Source organism: Loxodonta africana, chromosome 2 (assembly GCF_030014295.1).
Source record: "Loxodonta africana isolate mLoxAfr1 chromosome 2, mLoxAfr1.hap2, whole genome shotgun sequence".
In the NCBI taxonomy this organism is placed as follows: Eukaryota; Metazoa; Chordata; class Mammalia; order Proboscidea; family Elephantidae; genus Loxodonta; species Loxodonta africana.
In genome coordinates, this window is record NC_087343.1 from 129754101 (window position 1) to 129773036 (window position 18936).

General features: G+C 40.2%; 1 protein-coding gene across 2 annotated transcripts; it reads right to left on the reverse strand.

Annotated features, from left to right (window-relative positions):
• Positions 1-828: 828 nt before the first annotated feature.
• Positions 829-14240, reverse strand: CTXN3 (cortexin 3). 2 transcript variants are annotated; one of them, XM_023548549.2, is made up of 4 exons: positions 13353-14240; positions 11560-12465; positions 10737-10882; positions 829-3739 (listed from the first exon to the last, which is right to left on the reverse strand). In XM_023548549.2, exon 4 carries the CDS (start codon positions 3641-3643, stop codon positions 3395-3397), a length of 249 nt encoding a protein of 82 aa, XP_023404317.1. In that variant the 5' UTR covers positions 3644-3739; positions 10737-10882; positions 11560-12465; positions 13353-14240; the 3' UTR covers positions 829-3394. The 2 variants fall into 2 exon arrangements, with proteins under 2 accessions (XP_023404317.1, XP_010588548.1); XM_010590246.3 differs by lacking the exons at positions 10737-10882; positions 11560-12465.
• Positions 14241-18936: the final 4696 nt, after the last annotated feature.

Genomic DNA, 18936 nt, shown 5'->3' on the forward strand with positions numbered 1-18936 from the left:
TCACTAATTCCACAGGTTCAGCCTCTAGGGGTGGAAGGCCTCTGTAATCTACGTGATCAACAAGCTCCCCAGGAGAAAGTGGGGGGTTAGGGTGACCTGAGGAGGCAGAATTTTAACTTTTTCTGTTTACCTTATGTTTTTTCCATACTGTTTTTTACCATGATCATGTGCAACTCTTATAATAGAAATTAGTAAACATATACTTTTTTAATACTTCCCAGGTGATTCTGATGGTGTAAGAATCATAGGTCCTTATCAGTCATTTGAACAATGAGTCAGTCACATGCTTTCTTTCATATCTTAGCTCTCCAATCAGGTAGAGAGGTACTTAGGAGCAATAACAGGTCCCATACCTTTACTATCTCTCCAGTGACAGCAATGCTAGGTTCAAAGCAGGTGTTCAGTACATATTTGAGTGAATTTGTGTAGACTTTCAAGGAGGGTAAAAAAAACAAACTTCAGAGGACTTAATGGACCACAAGATGACCATAAATCAACAGTAGCATTTGGCTTTAGATCTAGAAGCAAAGGATCTTTGAAGGCATTAATAAACTTGTAACATGTAGAAACCACAAGGCAGTAGGTTTTTTTAATCTGAATCAATACTGGAATGGTGTATTCAATTATAAATTCTACGGCTAAAAAAAGAAATTTGCGTAGTTGCTGAGAGTTACAAAAAGAATCAAAACTCTCATATATTGCTGGTGGGAATGTAAAATGGTGCAGCTGCTTTGAAAAATAGTTGGACAATTCCTCAAAAAGTTAAACATAGAGTTACCATGTGTCTTAGTTATCTAGTATTGCTGTGACAGACATATAACAAGTGGATGGCTTTAACAAACAGAAGTTTATTCTCTCATGCTCTAGTAGTCTAGAAGTCCAAGTTCAGGGTGTCCACTCCAGGGGAAGGCTTTCTCTGTTGGCTTTGGAGGAACGTTCTTGTCGTTAATCTTCCCCTCGACTAGGAGCTTCTCTGCGCAGGAACCCCAGGTTCAAAGGACGTGCTCTGCTCCCAGCACTGCTTCCTCGGTGGTATGAGGTCCTCCCTCTCTGCTTGTTTCCCTTTCATCTCTTGTAAGATAAAAGGTGGTGCAGGCCACACTCCAGGGAAACTCCCTTTACATTAGATCAGGCATGTGACCTTAGTAAGGTTGTTACAATTCCACCCTAATCCTCTTTAACATAAAATTACAATCACAAAATGGAGGACCACCACACAATACTGGGAATCATGGCCTAACCAAGTTGACATGTATTTTGGGGGGACACAATTAAATCCATGATACCATGTGATCCAGCAGTTCTACTCCTGAAAACACATGATCATATATAAACTTATACACAAATGTTCTTAGTGGCATTATTCATAATAGCCAATGGATAACTACAACGGCCACCGGATAAACAAAATATGGCATGTCCAAACAATAGAATGTTATTTGGCCATAATAAGGAATGAAGTGCCGATACATTCTATGACATGTATGAGCCTTGAAAACATCATGCCAGATGAAAGAAGCCAGACACAAAAGGATACATGTTGCCTGATTCCATTGATATGATATGTCCAGAACTGGCAAATCCATACATGACAGAAAGTAGATTAGAGATTGCCAGGGGTTGAGGGGAGAGGGAAATGGGAAGCAACTGCTAATGGGTAAAGTGTTTCATTTTGGGGTAATGAAAGTGTTCTAGAATTAGACAGTGGTCATGGTTATACAACTCTGTGATGTTGTGTACAACACTTTAAAATGGTGGATTTTATGATATGTGAATTATGCCTCAATAAAGCTGTTATTGGAGGAAAAAAAAAAATCAAGGAGGAAAAGTAGGAAGGGAGAGGGAGAAAGCCTGGGCAACAGCACCCCCAAAGAATGTAAAAGAAATAGGAGATGGGAAAGCAGTTTTACTAAGATCTGCCTTTTAAGGCATAGAGAGCTTTATTTTATTTTTTGTAAAAAAAAAAAAAAGATGACTAGCTGAGAAGAAAATTAGAGGATGTGAACTATAAATACAGCCTAAGGGGTTTCATTTAGATACAAGATTTTCCTACTAATAAATGTTGGACTAAGAGGTTTTCCAAAAAAAAGAGATGTGAAAACCTCTCAGTCCAACATTTATTAGTAGGAAAATCTTTTTTTTTTTTTTTAAATAGTAGTTAGGACAGGTTTTATCTGTGCAGAGCAATTTGTGGGAGCCCTTTCTGAAATGAGAGAGGGATGAATTAGATGGCCTCTCATGGTCTTTGCTCTGTTTTTCTCTCTCTTGGAAAACTGTTAAGCCTCAGGATTCAGTATAATACACTGCCTTCTCTTTAATCTTGGTGAATAGAGAACAGACATTTCTGTTTCCTGGTAAGTTTTATTTGGTTTTTAGGTAAGTCTTCTCTAAACATTAACTTTCTATTTAAAACAAACAAACTTGAAGCTGTTCTTACAACCTATTATTTCAATCATTTTTGGTAGATATATGTAAAGAAAGCAAATTCAGGTTATGTATAGCTAACTCAGCGGTTTCTGGGTAGTGCAAATGGTTAAGCTAACCATAAGGTTGGAGGTTCAAGCCTACCCATAGGTGCCTAGGAAGAAAGGCCTGGTGATCTACCTCTGAAAAACCAGCCATTGAAAACTCTATGGAGCACAGTTCTACTCTGACGCACATGGGGTCACCATGAGCCACCGCTGACTCAACAACTTTTTTTTTTATAGCTAACTCTATACATATTACTAATATGAATACATAGAATGTACTTGGCCTGATACATAGTTTAAAAAACTCTGTAGGCCTTCAAATTTAGTGTGTGTGTGTGTGTGTGTGTGTGTGTGTGTGTGTGTGTGGAGGGGGGAATCCTCACTGGCATTTACCAAAGACAAGACCATCTCTTTTAAGCCCTGCCATTTTTTCCCAATGCTCCCTAGTTTAGGAGAAGACAAGTACCTTCTTTGGGTACATTCAGCACAATCTTCCTCACTCTCTGCCCTGGTCCCAAATTCCCATGAAAATAAAACTGTGAGACATGATTAGAGCAATGAAGTCTCTTCTTGGCTGTGTCACCAGATTCAGGTTGAACCTTTCTTAGTCTTCTAGTCTCTGGATGCTGCTTTGTTTTATGGCAAAGTCTATGTCAATATTGATGCTTTTCACAGTCATACACATTCAACAGAATTCATTCATTGAGTAAAAGCAGAAATTCTCAAAGGTTAGTAATACAAACCTCCATTTTCAATATCCTCAAATGCTTTTATCCCAACTGCATGCTTACTAAGTCATGGATTACGGTCCTGGGTTCAGATGCTGTGAAAATTTGATTTGCTGAGAACTTTGTCTAAAGGGAACTCCTCGTCAAGACATGAAGCCCTTCACCTCCCCAGCAGGAGATCCTGCTCCCTCCCTGCTAAGCAAGGGCATGGTCAAACTGCCCTTTCTCCAGGCCTTCCAGTCCGTCAGCCCAGGTGGAGGTCGGCATGCTCCGATACGGGTCCAGAAGAATCCGGAAGCACCTGACAATGAGGATGCCCAAGAAAATAAACAACAAAATGACAAAAACAAATGTGGTTTTCTGCTCCAGGGACATACTAAAATCTGATGAAGTGTTCCCAAGGGGCACTAGGGACGAAGGGATGGGCTGACCTCCTTCCATCATCTAGGGCAGTCAGAGCACAGAATCTTCCAGCTTCGTTTTCTCCCATCATCACTTTGCTGAGATCATGGTGGCTGCACCTTGGAGAGGCTGAGCTACCTGCAAGAAGAAAGAAAGGGAAGGACAAGGAAAAACTGAAAAACAGCAACCTTCTTTTCTAGGCCTACAGTTAACCAGCTTTCTTCTCACCAGAGAGCTTAATTCTGTTTAGTTAAGAGGACTATTTTACTTACGCATAAAATTACCAGATTGTCCTCAGAGTGACTGCACGGGATGGGTAGGGAATGCAACCACACTACAGGAGGTGAGAAACATGCACTAGAACGTTGATGAGACATCCACAGCCCAGCCTCCTCTGCCAAGTCTCTTTCCACTTCCCTCCAACATTATTACTTTGACATCATCCTTACAATGGCTAACATTAATGAGCACTAGCCATGTGCCAGGGCTGTGGCTAAACTTTACATTTGTACAAACTTCATGCAGGCAGAGTCTTCTATAGCACTGGTGTTAGGAAACTGAGGTTGGAAAGGGGGCTTAATGTAGAAACTCTCTCAGGAAACGTCCAGTCCTGGTAAATGAGTGAGAGACCTTGGAAAGATCACTCAGCTGTAAAAATGGAAGTAGAAATGCTTGAGTATCTCTCAATATTACAATGAGGATGAATGTCTGTGAAAACCCTTTAAAAAGTATGTAAAGAAGAAAAAAAACCAAAGCGTTGCTTTACTTTGAACATAACTAAGGTGGGTACGGAAACCCTGAGGGAGTAGTGGTTAAGAGCTATGGCTGCTAACCAAAAGGTTGGCAGTTTGAATCCACCAGGAACTCCTTGGAAACTATGGGGCAGTTCTACTTTGTCCTATAGAGTCACTATGAGTTAGAATCGACTCGAGGGCAACAGGTTTTTGATTAAGGCAGTTACATTGCTCCTCCTTTGCTGTCTTCTGCCCGGCCCAAGGGAGAAGGGAAGTGTCTCTCCTCCCAAACCATTGACCTACTGCTGCTTTTTCTTTTTTCTTCAGAAAACAAAAACCAGGTTCAATAATTGACCCTGGGATGCACCTAGAGAACTGAACTATGGAAAAGGAGTTGGTTGACAACAATTTTTTGAAAAGGAGAGTTTTCTTTACAGCACCTTCCTACTGTTTAAGGTCATTTGATGGAGAGGAAGATAGGGACAAGTTACCACTATTTCCATTTTAGTGGTATGAAAATTACAATATATGGAGATTATTGTTTGTCTTTAAAGGCAAGTTGAAATATAGTCAAAGGCCACTAAAAGTTTCAGATACTAACCTAAATCTATTTAGATCTAATATAGATAAAGAAAATTATCTATATTAGACATTACGGGAAATTTTATGACTTGCATTTATTGTGAATCTGTCTGTAAGACAGATTCCATAGGAAAGTAGTCAGCCATGGAAATTAACATGGATCCAAAAGAAACCATGCTTAACAAAAATAAGAAACCAAATAAAAATAGAAATTATGACCTAGAACATTAATACAATATTTCTTCAGTTGACTTATAAGCATTGCCTTCAAGCACAGGGTTAGTAATCACAATAACCGTTCGCATGTATGTTGACACTTCTGAGTTTATAACAACATATATCAAAAACAGTTTGTAAAGGAAATCACATCCAATATCTGGGAGACAGGAGTTACCAATTTGAGGGGAAGCATCCCTTTTGCAGCTACATGACTCTGAACTTTTACTTACAATAGATTCACTTGTGGTTCATGCTTATTTTGAATAAGATTGAGATAAAATTTGACTCTACTTGAAAAATATAAGCTTCTTAGGAATTTTTTTTTTAATTTATTTTATTTTATTTTTTTTAGGAATATTAAGGATATTAATGAATTAGGCTTGGTTTTTGTGTGCTTGTTTTTAATTACTTTCCCAACCTTAGTTGTTGACTCCCACGGGGGTATAGCTGGGGTGGGATGGGGTAGGGAGAGAGCAAGAAAATCGTGGCCAGTGCCTCCAATGCGGCTGTCCTTGGCTCTTCAGACTATGGCCATTTGTGTCCACCAAATACATCCAAACTGGACTGAGAGAAGATTGTCCCCTTAATCATACCAAATATAAAATTCCCTAAGTGCTGGGTGACAACAAAGTCATCTGATGACAGAGGGACGGAAGCCTATGCCATCTCCGACCTGTCCCCTTTATCTTTTCGTGTCCTACTGAGGACTCCCTCACTTTGAACCCTGCTTTCCCTGCTGGTGTAACTCACTTCAGAAGCCCATTCTACAACCCTTTGAGGCCAGAGCCTTTTTGTCTTTGCCTATTCTCAACACTGCTGAGGCAGGTAGGCATTTTCAGAAAGTTCTTTTTGAAAACACTACATAATCCAAAAGGAAATATAAGAAAAGCAAAGACCACAAACTGTATAAATTTACAACACAAGCATTCCTGGATCTGTGAAGTCCAATAAAAACAGCAAAAAATGATATAGAACCTTCTGGGCCTGTGTTAACGACCCTCTAGCCACAAGCTGGCTGGCTAGTAAAACAACACCTTCTTCACTCCCTTCCTCCCACCACTGGTCTGTACTTGGTGGGAGTCAGCTTGGTACCCACAAGACATCACCTCTCAGCATTCTCCTCCAAACAAGGCACAATGCCAACTCCATTTCTCTGAGCTGAGCATCCCACACTTCCTAGGCCTCTCCCATGTCACTCAGGTTTTAGAGCTGCCTCACCATTCATTCATTTGGGATTTGCAGTGATGTACGGCTGTTCCCAGAAGCCCCAGCAGATAACCTAGTCATCTGGCTCAGGTTATCAGCCACATCTCTCTCTCAGTCTCTCTGTAAATCACTCTGGTTGCCTGGCTTCTCAACAGAGAAGCCAACTATTAGAATGATTCAAAATCGGCTTCAATTTGCAGTTTTATCAGCCTATGCTGATTAAAAGGCAAGGTGCAAGAATTTATGTTTAACCCTCTCTGCTGCCTGATAGTGTGTTTTGAGATGTCTACTAAAATATAAAAACATATTCCCCATAATCAACACCAACCTCTTCCAGATATACCAAAGTGATGAGAAAACAGAGATGAAAGCATTTGAAAACTGCACTGCGCTTGATGAATTATACACCTTTTCCCTTCAAGCATTTGGTGGTGCCAAGTTCCTATTAAAATAACTTCTTCTGGTCAAATCATCAAAGGCTCCTATTAAGTTTCAATATTTTACCAAGGAAACTGACACATTAATGTATTACTAGGGAATTGTCTGTGAGAATTATTCCCATCTGAAAAAAAAAAAAAAAAAATCCGAAGGAGGGGAAAATGGATAGATAGGAAGGAGGTTGAAGAAAGACCTTGCTGGAAGGCAGGGGCTGTTGGAGAGGACAGAAAGGCAGGCATGAAGGACCATGGGCAGGGGCCCTAGTAGGAAAGTCCTGGGGGAGAGGAAAGGAATGGTAGGTAGAGATGAGAAGATCAGGAGATGGTTATAAAGAGGTACGAAAGTCCAGAAAAAATGCCAGCTATTTTCCAATTGCCTAAGACTGCCTGAAATCCCTGGAAGAGCCTGCTTGATTGTACAGTTATAATCAGCTAATCAATAATTTACAGACTTGGAAAGCTCATTCGCACATTCAAGTTAAAAGAAGCATCAGATATAAGAAGAAAAAGAAATAAATTTCATCACTTGGCTACCAGAATACAAAAATATACACAGACATCTACATTTTAAAAATACTTATTTTGTAGAATAAAATTTTCCTCTGAGGTAAATATGACTCTTAGAAAATGCCCATGATTGCTTTCAGCTGAGTAAGGAAATCTTTCTTTTAAATGAATTGTGAAATCTGGACAAGCAAATCATTACAAAAGATTTTGACACACTCATTGTAAGTGTTAAGAATAACAAATGTCAGTTACTTTAAGCATAAAGTAGGGGCACAGTTACAGCAGTATTTCCATCCTGACTGGCTTCCCCCAGCCCACAGTACATCTGCCTTCCCTTTGCTTGGAAAATAAAGTCTAGTTTTCATACTGGACCAAGGAAACCTTAATTAAAAGGTGCTATTTCCAAACATCATATAATATATTGCTTTTCTCAGGTCAATCTTCCTGGATTCTTTGATCCTCACAAACAGTAAAACACCCTGAATTACTCACCCAGCACCGCGTGAGCAGTCCACCTTAGCCATCGTCGTTGACACTGTTACCCACTGCCTTCAGTTACGGTAATGTGCAAAGCAGCCTCCTCTTCCTTTTCCAATACTTCCTTTATTCTGCATTTAGATTCATCTTTCTAAGCTTAGCTCATACCACTCCTCCACTCAGAAAACCTTTGTTCTCTGGCATCCAAGACCCTAATCCTCCCATTAACTCTCTTATGGTACTGGTGCCTCTGTTTTCTGGACCACAAATTAGGACATATTCCAACAATGGAATTTTTCCAATGTTATTTATTTTCATAAGTTTAAAAAGGAATAAATATCCAATCACATTTGGTATAGAGTAAAATCACCAATATATTGACAAGAATGAACTTACAGGTAATTGAATCTATGGACTCCTGAGGAGAATGTCCTCATTTTGTCTGCTCTTCAGCTCCACTTAACACTTACTGTTCTTTGTACACTTTCAGGTATTCCACCTCCAAGCGCTTACTCATGACGCTGTCTTCCTGGTGGCTCTCCTCCTTTCCCTATTCCCACCTGTGGGATTTCTCCCCTTCCTTCAGGGTCCACACCCAATACTTCCTCCTTGGTGAGGCCTCACATCACTCCCTTCATTGGCGGGCGGGTTTCTTCCCACTTTGCCTCAGGAGCACTTCACTGTGGCAGTGCTTATTACAAGACAGGTCTCCATGGTGTTTGTCTCCTTTCCCTGATTAAAAAACAAACCCCTTGAGGAACTCCTTGCTGTGTCTACATCACTGTATCTTTACATCTACGGTCAATCAGATCTCTGACCCTTATAGTCCAGAGTCCTGGATTTCAACACCAAGCTGCCAATTACCCAACTAACTGATGGAAGGGAAGAAGAAAAATACATTTCACCCGGCCAAACTTGGCTGTCTTATCATTGTGTCTGAAATAACCCTTGTTTCAAACACTCACAGACAATCCTAGTCACAACAACACGTAATAGTCAGAGATCTTGATTTGAAAAGTAGTAAGTTTTTTTGGCTCTTTCAGTATTTCTTGGCTCAGTGCTGATGGATGGGGTACAAAATCTAAAAACCAGCCAAAGATAGGTAGTTACCCTTCTGTTTAAGAGATCAGCCCTTTCATACCTGACTTCCTTTTTGGTGGGGGAGGGGCAGCCATTTAAAATCTGAATCCAGAGGTCTCATGTGGAAAAGCCAACCATGTACTCTTCTCAGTCTTAGATCTGCTGGGCATTTTGCTTCATTAACATCTCATTATACCATTTCTCAGTAATGAAAAATATTTTGTCTGAGGAGAATATATTTTAAAGCAATAACATGTTTCTTTTTCTTATTTTTAAAAGGACAGCCACAGAATTGGTTAACTAAATGTCACTTGGCATCTTGTTCTGTGGGGCCACATACCAGCTCTGGATAACATTGTCTTACTTTTGTAATCATCAACTCAAGTGCCTGCCCTCCTGCAGTGGCTGCAAGAATAATAGTTGCATTATAGGTGGAGTCAAGCCTGGCACAGGGTGGTGTTCAGTAAAGAGGTGATGATGAATAAAGGTTTTTTCTTTATACATACCATTTTTGTGCAAAATGCAGTTCATTTCTAACCTCTGTTATGCAAGCAATCACACTAAAGAGTGGAGATTATAAGTAATTTCCCCAAATGCTAAAAATTAGTAGCCAAAAGACTAGTATCACCCATAGGATGCTGGATCCCATATTTGTGTCTGGCATATTGGAATGAGCAGAAAGTCATCATTCCTGCATGCTGTTGATGGTATGCAGGAAGCCGTTAAGCAGTGCTATCTATATTTTAAGTACTCCTAAACCACATAATTGCTGTACCTAATTTTTAAAACTTCTAGGCTAGAAACCCAGTAACATAATTTAACATGTTTTTCTAAAATAGGTATGAAAACAGCTTGTCCACTAAACAAGAACACTCATATGCTTGTTCAGTTTACATTCATGTGTGAAGTGACACTTTGTCCTACAAAGACATCCTGTGTAACTTATTTATAGTTATCCGGCAGACTAGTAAGACCAATTTCTAGAATTCAGCAGGAAGGGAATCAGCTAGCTAGAGAAGACTGAATTTGCAGCAACTGGCAGAGAAAAACTTCTTCAAAATGCTGCATTATTCTGCAACAGTGCTGATGAACCTCGTTGTCCAAATTTTAACACAGCTCTCAATGATTAAAGTAATACATATCCTCCTGAGATGGAGGCTGAATAGAATTACTCTCTACTTTTTGAGCAAAAGAAAGCCTCAGTTGCATTCCTGTCGGCATAACTGGAGTTTCTCAAGGTATACCCCACTCCCTATCTCCCCACCCACCCCAGATGGGTAAGTATCCCAGTTGATCCTGTTATACATACCCACACAACTGTGAGATCTCCAGCATAAGCCACCTGGTCATCTAAGTCATCAAATCGCTACACAGGCAGAAGTTATTCCCCCACAGATCTTTTGGAAAATCTGCCTATTTGCCCCGTGAACAGTAATTGCATCCCGGCCATGGACACACAGAAGCAAATCTTTGGTATAAACTCCAAGAGAGTTCCTGGATCTCTTGGTGACCATCTGGGAACTTCAGGTAAAGGCTTCCTGGCTCACTCTAGGCACTTACGCGTTTTCAGACCTCTTTCTCTCTCTTTAAAAATGGCAACTTCCATATTCTTTTCCAAATACAGCCTTCCTGTACCAAAACCATAGCCCCAATACTTCGAAAATTCACAGGCTGGCTAAGGGCAAATATTATTCTGTATTTTCCAAAAATAAACTCCAGGCTACTAGAAAGGCCACAAACAATGATTTTATAAACCTGTGAGTGCGAGCAGCTATGACCGTCAACAGGCAGCTTTGGAACTGCAGCCAGCCCCCACTGCCGCACTTGGTTCCTGCAGAGTCAGCTGCAGACCCGTCTGCTTGTGTTTGTGAGTAGACCTTGGTTCCCACTTACAGCTGCTTGTCAGCGCTGGGTCAGCAGGAGACCTTCCTCTTCAGCCTTAGCCTCAACCTCAGCTTTACTTCTTCCCTCTCTTCATCTTCCTCTTAACACCTGCTCCAGGAGTTTTAAAGAGACTGGAGGGTAAGGCTGCAACCAGGCTGGGAACATCAGAAAAAGACCACCAGGGTGCCTAGTCAGTAACTGGCTGTATCAAAAGGTACCATTAGCAAACCAGAACTTTTAACCTCAAACAATAAGCCCTAGCCCTACTGTTCTACCCGGGTTTCTTTCCCTTCCCTTGTACATCTCATAATGAAAAAGACTACTTGCTGGTACCTCAAAAAGGCTAGTGCGGTGCTGCACACTGCTCAGCACCCAGGGACAGCCAGCACTGTCATTATGAGTTGTTGTGGTGCCTGTGTAAACAAATCAGAATATCCCTGGTACATCTGGGAAGGTGGGATGTTTTAGGTAAATGGAAAAAAAATTACTGTAATGAGCATACAGCTTTCAAGAACAATTTACTGCAGCTTAGGAAAGAAAAACAGCTTTTTTTTTTTTTACTGCTCTCTTTTATCTGTAATATTGTAAACTTAAGCATACTTTAAAAATAAAGGCATCATTACATCCTACCCCCTAGCATTAACTTTACCTTAAAAAAAAAAAAAAAAAAAAAACTTTACAACTGTTTAATTAGACTTTATCTGACAGCTAGATCTAAAATCACAACTTGCATCCCAAAGGCATCTATGCGATCATTGCTCATGCAAGAAAACGCTAAAGTTAGAGAAAATCATTTCATTAGCCTGTCAATGATACAGTCTGGGTCAAGTACCTGGGTCTGGCCGAAAAAACACATGATCCATTTCCTGATGGAACAGTTACAGGTAGTTATAAGCCTCTTTATTTTCCATTCTTCCCGACCAAGCTTTGTTAAAGCAGTAGACAGTGGTAGCTGCAAGAAGCTGGATGGCACGCCCCAGATCTAAAGCTGTTGTTTCAGCCTTAGAAAGTTCCCATTAAACCCCGAGTTAAAGGAGCATCGTCTTTCTGTGTGAGGCATCATTAGCAGCCAATACGGCTGTTTCTTTGAGGCAAGCCATGATTTCAATTCTGCCTCAGCAACTCTTCAGAGGATTCTGTTTCAGCGAGTAGAGGCAGTATCCTAGCAGTGTGTCTGAAATCATCTTCAAGAAAGCATTAACATTCAGAAGGAGTCCGGGGGAAAGCATCACAGGGCATTCCCATACCTTTTCAAAAGCAAAGCCATAAATCTATCACCGCTCTGCTCTTCTCTATTGCTTGTTGACACTACTCTGCTTGAGGGATACCAATTAGCACCTGCAGCAACCAGCCTCCATATTGATTATGGTTTATGACCTTCAGGCCATCTCAATTAATGGGAAGACTTCTAGGGTAGGATATCAATTTAGCATTTGAGAGATGAAGCGAAGACTCTTTTTCCTAAAGAAAATGAAATTGACCTTTCAGAAGAATAGAATTTATGGGAGGCAAAGGGGAAAGAACAAATTAAAAAAAAATCATATTTCTACCACCTGTTTGTTCTCACCATCCCAGGGGTAAATTTGCTAGGCTGTCGGTTGCCAGGTCCAGAGTGTCCTTTAGCTAGCCTGTATAATTGTGGCCTTGGCAGCCCCCACCTCCAACACACAGGCCACCTGAGGCCACTTGATGAATAATGAAGGTAGATCTTTGTTGAGAGACAGTTGTTCTACAGATTCTAGGTACATGGTAGAAAGAGAAAAAAAAAATTTTTTTTTTTTGGTACAATAGTTAAATTACTTTCCTTGGCTACAGCACCTCATCAAATTTGGCAAGTATTTTAGGATAAAATCCCTTTAAAAAAATGCTTCACTGAAAAGAATTCAGCATGATCCTTAAGGCGGCACATCTTGTTTTTGGCAACTCCCCACTTTTTTTGTTGAAGTGGAAGCACAGTTAGCAGCACACCCACCCACCAAATGATGGGGTGCATGATATTTAAAGCTAATTGTGACTGCGCCTGTCAGTGTATGCCGTTTCCCCTCAGCCCTGTGAGAAACCAGCCACACCGAGCATCTCTAGGGGATGGGAACAGAACCCATTTTCTGAAAGGAGAGCCTTAATCTGCTAACAACAGACAACAGTCCCAGATAGACCTCAGATCCAAGAAGACCCTTTAAATTAAAAAATGTTAAATGTAGACTCAACCTCAAGAGAGCATGAAAGTTCCCCCTTCCCCATAGGTTGTCCTGATTTTTAACTGATTTTTCTTTTCAATTAGTTTGTTGTTGTGTGATGTCAAGCTGATTCCAACTCATAGTGACTCTATAGGACAGAGTAGAACTGCCCCATAGAGCCTCCAAGGCTTTAATGTTTACAGACACAGACCCCCACCTCTTTCTCCCTTGGAGCAGCTGGTGGGTTTAAACCACTGGCCTTTCAGTTAGCAGTGAGCGCTTAACCACCGTACCACCAGGGCTCCCACCAAGGAGTTTACTTACTCTATTTTCACACGCACACACACACCACACACACACACACACTCCGTAATACAGTAAAAACCGTAATACAGTAAAAACAGTAAGGACATATAAAATCCAGCAGAGATTATCATTCAATACTAACTGGTAGCTCGTGTGTCTTTCAGCCTTCCGCGTGTGCTAGAGGGAGCATACAGTAGTCTCAGCAAGCCCAAGCAAGTGTGGTTGGTTCAGGAAACATTCTGACCCCACCCTCACTTATATACTTATCATTCCATGTGGTGAGAAAGTACTCTAGAAATGAGACTGGATCACTGCTGGCTCACCCTGCCCAAGAGGCCTCATCAGATATTGTTTTAGCCTATAGGCTCAGAGAAGTGGACAGGAACTTGAGAGGGCCTTGGTTGTCCTCTAGTTCCTCCACAGGCTGACGCCATCCCAGAGAGATGAGTGCCTGGCCTATTTTTAAAACTCTCCGGAGAAGTAGATTCCATAACCCCCTCTGACAACCTCTGTTTAAACTAACTCCCCCACTGCTTACTTAGTCTAAATGACTTGGCTCATGTCTTTGCATTCAGTCCTTTCTGCAAAAATTCAGTCATTAACCACCACGATACGCTGTTAGGATGCTCTTTCACCAAGGAAGCCGAACTAGGTAAACCAAAGAATATTTGACAAAGATAGGTGACATGGTTGGAGCCAAGTTTGAATGTTTCTTTTATAAGATCATTCTAAGTGGAATTATCGGAATCAGCCCTTCCTTCCCCCAATGCAGCTACATTATGTAAATCATCATGAATTCTAAAACAATGAATAAGGATTTACTAACATTCCACTTCTGGGAAAATTACACAGCACAGAGTAGTAGGTTCTATTTCTCAAGTCTTTAATAATCTTCAGAGTTCCCTCTCTGAATTCTTCCTAAAACTTCTGCTCTCCGGCAGAAGGTCCCTAGAATGCTACACAAACCTGTATGCAGCTCTGACTCGTAATGGTTGTGATAGGGTGATTTCATAGGTTATCTGTGCTAGGCTTCTATCTATCCACCTGATTCCAGGGTTGCTTCTGGGTGCTAATTCAGTCTTTTTAACCCCAAAACATCATGAGTTAATATTAGCTGGAAATCTATTTTATTTTAAGATCTTTTCGTACCATTCTAATTTTAAGTCTCACCTTTAATGTTCTCTGCAATTTTTTCCTAAATGTCCTTGTTGCACTTTTCTGTACAGATAGACAATGAATATGAAAAGAGTTTTATAAGCCTTCAAGCTTTATGCCTATACAGGCCTTTTTATTGTTATTATTGTGTTTCTTTCAGGCTACCTGTTTCTCAAAATAAAGTTGAATCAATTCTCATTATAATCTTCAAACCATGAACATGGTTTTGTGTTTATTTTCATGACTAAACTCTTTGTAAAAATATTTCCTTTCTGCCTTTGTTTATGTTCTTTCTTTTACTTGTTCAGGAAATATTCATTAAGTTCACACTTTATGTCAGATATGCTCTATTTTTGGTGGTGATGTTGTTAGCTGCTGTCAAGTCAGCCCTGACCCATGAGGACCCCATGCACAATTGCCTGGCCCTGTGCCATCCCCATGATTGATTGCTGATTAAACCATTGTGATCCATGGGGATTTCACTGGCTGGTTTCCAAAAGTAGACTGCCAGCCCTTTCTTCCTAGTCCATCTTAGTCTAGAAGCTCTGCTGAAACTGTTCAGCATTGTAGCAACATGCAAGCCTCCACTGACAGGTGATGGCTATGCACGAGGTGCACTGGCCAGAAATTGAATCTGGATCTCCCATGTGGAAGGCAAGAACCACCAATGCCTCCATGTGTTATTGTTCTTAGGTGCTGTGGAGTTGGTTCTGACTCATAGCAACCCTATGTACAATGGAACGAAATGCTGCCTGGTCCTGTGCCATCCTCACGATCACTGTTACGCTTGAGCACATTATTGAAGCTACTATGTCAATCCATCTCGTTGAGGGTCTTCCTCTTTCACACACCCTCTGTTTTACCAAGCATGATGTCCTTCTCCAGGGCCTGGTCCCTCCTGATAACATGACCAAAGTATGTGAGATGTAGTCTTGTCATGCTTGCTTCTAAGAATAATTCTGGCTGTACTTTTTCCAAGACAGGTTTGTTTGTTCTGTGGCAGTCCGTGGTATATTCAATATTCTTTCCCAACACCATAATTCAAAGGCATCAACTGTTCTTCAGTCTTCCTTATTCGTTGTCCAGCTTTCGCATGCACATAAAAAAAAAAAATTTTTTTTTTTTTTTGGCAGTTGAAAATACAATGGCTTGGGTCAGGTGCACTTTAGTCCTTAAAGTAACATCTTTGCTTCTTAACACTTTAAAGAGATCTTTTGCAGCAGATTTGCTCAGTGCAACACGTCTTTTGATTTCTTGACTGCTGCTTCCATGTGCGTTGATTTTGCAAGTATTGTCCAAGTAAAATGAAAACCTTAACTTGCAATATTTTCTTCATTTATTATGATGTTGCTTATTGGTCTAGTTGTGAATATTTTTGTTTTCTTTATGTTGTTGGTGTTATAAAATATAAAAAATATGGGTACCAGTTCCGTGCTTAGGCTTGTTCAGCTTGTAAACTGTACAACTCCAGTAGGTGTCCTGGAAAGGGCCCTGAGAGCTCACTATGTAGCAATGGTTGCTAAGCTTTTTATCAGACTAGCCCACCTTCACTATTTTCCACATCCTTACCTCCCTGCACTGCTCACCAGGAGACATCTGAATTCTGTCCTCACATTTCTACAAGACCTGTGTCTTAGTTATCTAGTACTGCTCTAACAGAGATGCTGCAAGTGCACGGCTTTAACAAAGAGAAGTTTATTCCCTCACAGCCCAGTAAGCTAAGGGTCCGAATTCAGGAGACAGGCTCCAGCAGAAGGTTTTCTCTCTCCGTCAGCTCTGGAGGAAGGTCCTCATGATGCGTCAGTCTTCCCTTGGTCTAGGAGCATCTCAGCACAGGAACCTCAGGTCCAAAGGACACGCTCTGCTCCCAGCACTGCTTTCTTGGTGGTATGAGGTCCCCATGTCTCTCTGCTTGCTTCTCTCTTTTATATCGCAAAAGAGACTGGCTTAAGACATTATCTAATCTTGTAGATCTCATCAATTTAACTGCCAGTAATGGCTGAGGCCCAGTTCAACTCATGCAAATGTGAAATTGAGGGTCAAAAAAGAGGCAGGCTAGGCTACATGTTATTGACCCTACCACTTTAATTTATTAAAAAAAAAAAAAAAAAAGAAGTGACAGTTTATATGTGTTTTTATTTTTCTATCTCTTTAGTTTTTTAAAAAATCAATATATCAAGTAATATTAAACTTAAAAAAACCTCAAGATTATTTTTATTTACAACTAATTTTATTTCTAACATTCCTATGACTTGGCAGGTCTGGCACAGTGGTTAAGAGCTGGGCTGCTAACCAAAAGGCCAGCAGTTCAAATCTACCACTGACCTTTTGGTTAGCAGCACACCGCCACTCCTTGGAAACCCCACGGGGCAGTTCTACTCTGTCCTATAGGGTCACTATGAGTCGGAATTGACTTGAGGGCACATGACAACAAGTATACGTTTATTTATCCACTCAGCTATCTTCACAGGTCAGTGAATATCCAAAGCACAAGGGAACGGTGGGAACATTTCCTAATACTCACACCAAGTCTATAAATTTGGATCTATATTTAAGCATTATTAAAAGCAAGCAGGTTAAAATCCAGCTGCAAATTGGCAGCCTCCTGGTTGGAGCTTTCCTTGAATGCATTTCTGAACACATCTGTGTTATGTTGAATGCTCAATTAGTAGCTAATAAATCTGGAATTATTTGAAAAAGGAGATGAGAAACAAACAAGGTTACAACTCAGTGGAAATATATTCGAAAGGAAGAAAACATTGATAAATTTTAATATTTGTGAGGATTACAGATTGCCCTGCCAAATCAACCAGCTTGCTCATTCATTCTATTCTAAGCTAAATATAATAAAGCATTTAGGGAGGAAATGCATCGTGATCGTGAGAAACCTGATCCCCAACCCTAAGAAGGAACAACTTCACCAAAAATATGCAGCCATAGTTCTATTTAGAGACAGTGTTTGCAATATTCTAGTTATTAATTCTAATTACAATATAAATGTATTAGAATATCACTATGGGTTATTGACTGTTCAAAGAAAATTCGTATTGAGAAGTTAATAGCCGGGGGGAGGGGGGCAAATTTATTCTTTTTAAATGGCTTGTACAATAATAACAACTTTCATAATGACTTTGAAATACTTAATTCCTTTAAAATGTCATATAAAGTGCCAATTAGAGTTTTATACAAACCACCCCTCTGCATTTTTATGCTACGTCATTTTGCAGCTGTCCTTTCTTTCTGTTCAACAGCTGCGTTTTACAAAGGAAACTGTACTGCATGGGCAGGTTGAGGATTGAACAGCCCAGAACATTAAGATCATTTAGCAAACGGAATAGAATGTACCTGGGAATTACTGACCTGTTAGCATGACTTTAATACCTGACCAAATTCTGGAACTGAAACATCTTATCACTGAAAAGTCAACTGGAAAACATTCCAAAGGGAGAAAAATCACGGAAGCACTTAAAAATAAAAGTTTGTTAAAAAGAAAAAAAACAAACAAACGTAAAACACCAGTCTCAATTCTTGATGTTTAAACTTGCAGAAATGGTGGAAAAAAGGTTGAGAAAGTGATAAGAAACAGAAGCTATAATGTATGGCCATTGAAGGCAAATTTCAGCTGCTTCAGTGCTTCATCTTACAGATGATATAACCAATAATTACTGCTTGCAAAGATTCTTAAAATTACAAATACTTCAGTATTTCAATGAGAACAATCAAGGGTTTCAGCTATGTAACATATCATTAAAATAGATTTAAGGGCACATTTTTCTCTTCCAATTCTATGCTCCAAACTTTGGCAGGAAGCCTTCCAACTATAATTTTGCCTGTAAATCATATATATTATATATTTATGTGTAGCAAGTGGTGTAGTGGAAGCAAATATGCAAATATTATAAATCATCTTGTATCTGTTATATGTACATATAATATTACAAGCTTGTTAAGCATGTATATTTGAGGGGGGGGCCCATGCCCAGATATTTTAATTTAGGAATGCCAAGAATCTGCATTTTGAATAAGAAACTCAGATAATTAATGATGTAGGGCATATGAAGTCCACACTTTGAAAAATGATACACTTAAATGTTTTGGTTGTTTTTTCCTTCCTTGACTGTTTGGTCATAGTAAGCATTTTAATTGTTGGGGGAAAGGGTCTTAAGCTTGAAATTTTAGATATCACAGTCCTCTTTGAAAAATTGATTAAATCCATGAAACTGTACTGCACGCACCCTGCACTGAGAACCTATGCCTGGAACTCCAGTCAAAATGTATGCATCTTCTCCTCTTGCCAAGAGTCCACTAAAGTGGTAAGAAAAAATCAGCAGAAAAAAAGCTCATAGCACTGAAGGTAACAGGAAGGAACAAGAAGCAGAGAGAAGCTTGGTCTACTTATGGAAGAGGGAAAGTGAATGGAGGCATGCTTAACGATGAAGCAGAGCATAGAAAACTTGCAGAGGGGTCTACAGAGGAAGGAGGCAGAGGCCTGCCCAGCAGGGATGACTCAGGCCAGGAGTGAGAAGTGGGGCAAACTTGAGAGAAGTGAAGGCCTGTGTACAAATGATGGG

Coding starts and splice junctions, on each gene's coding strand:
- CTXN3 (XM_010590246.3), bottom strand. CDS start 3,643: ATGATGGAAGGAGGTCAGCCCATCCCTTCGTCCCTAGTGCCCCTTGGG.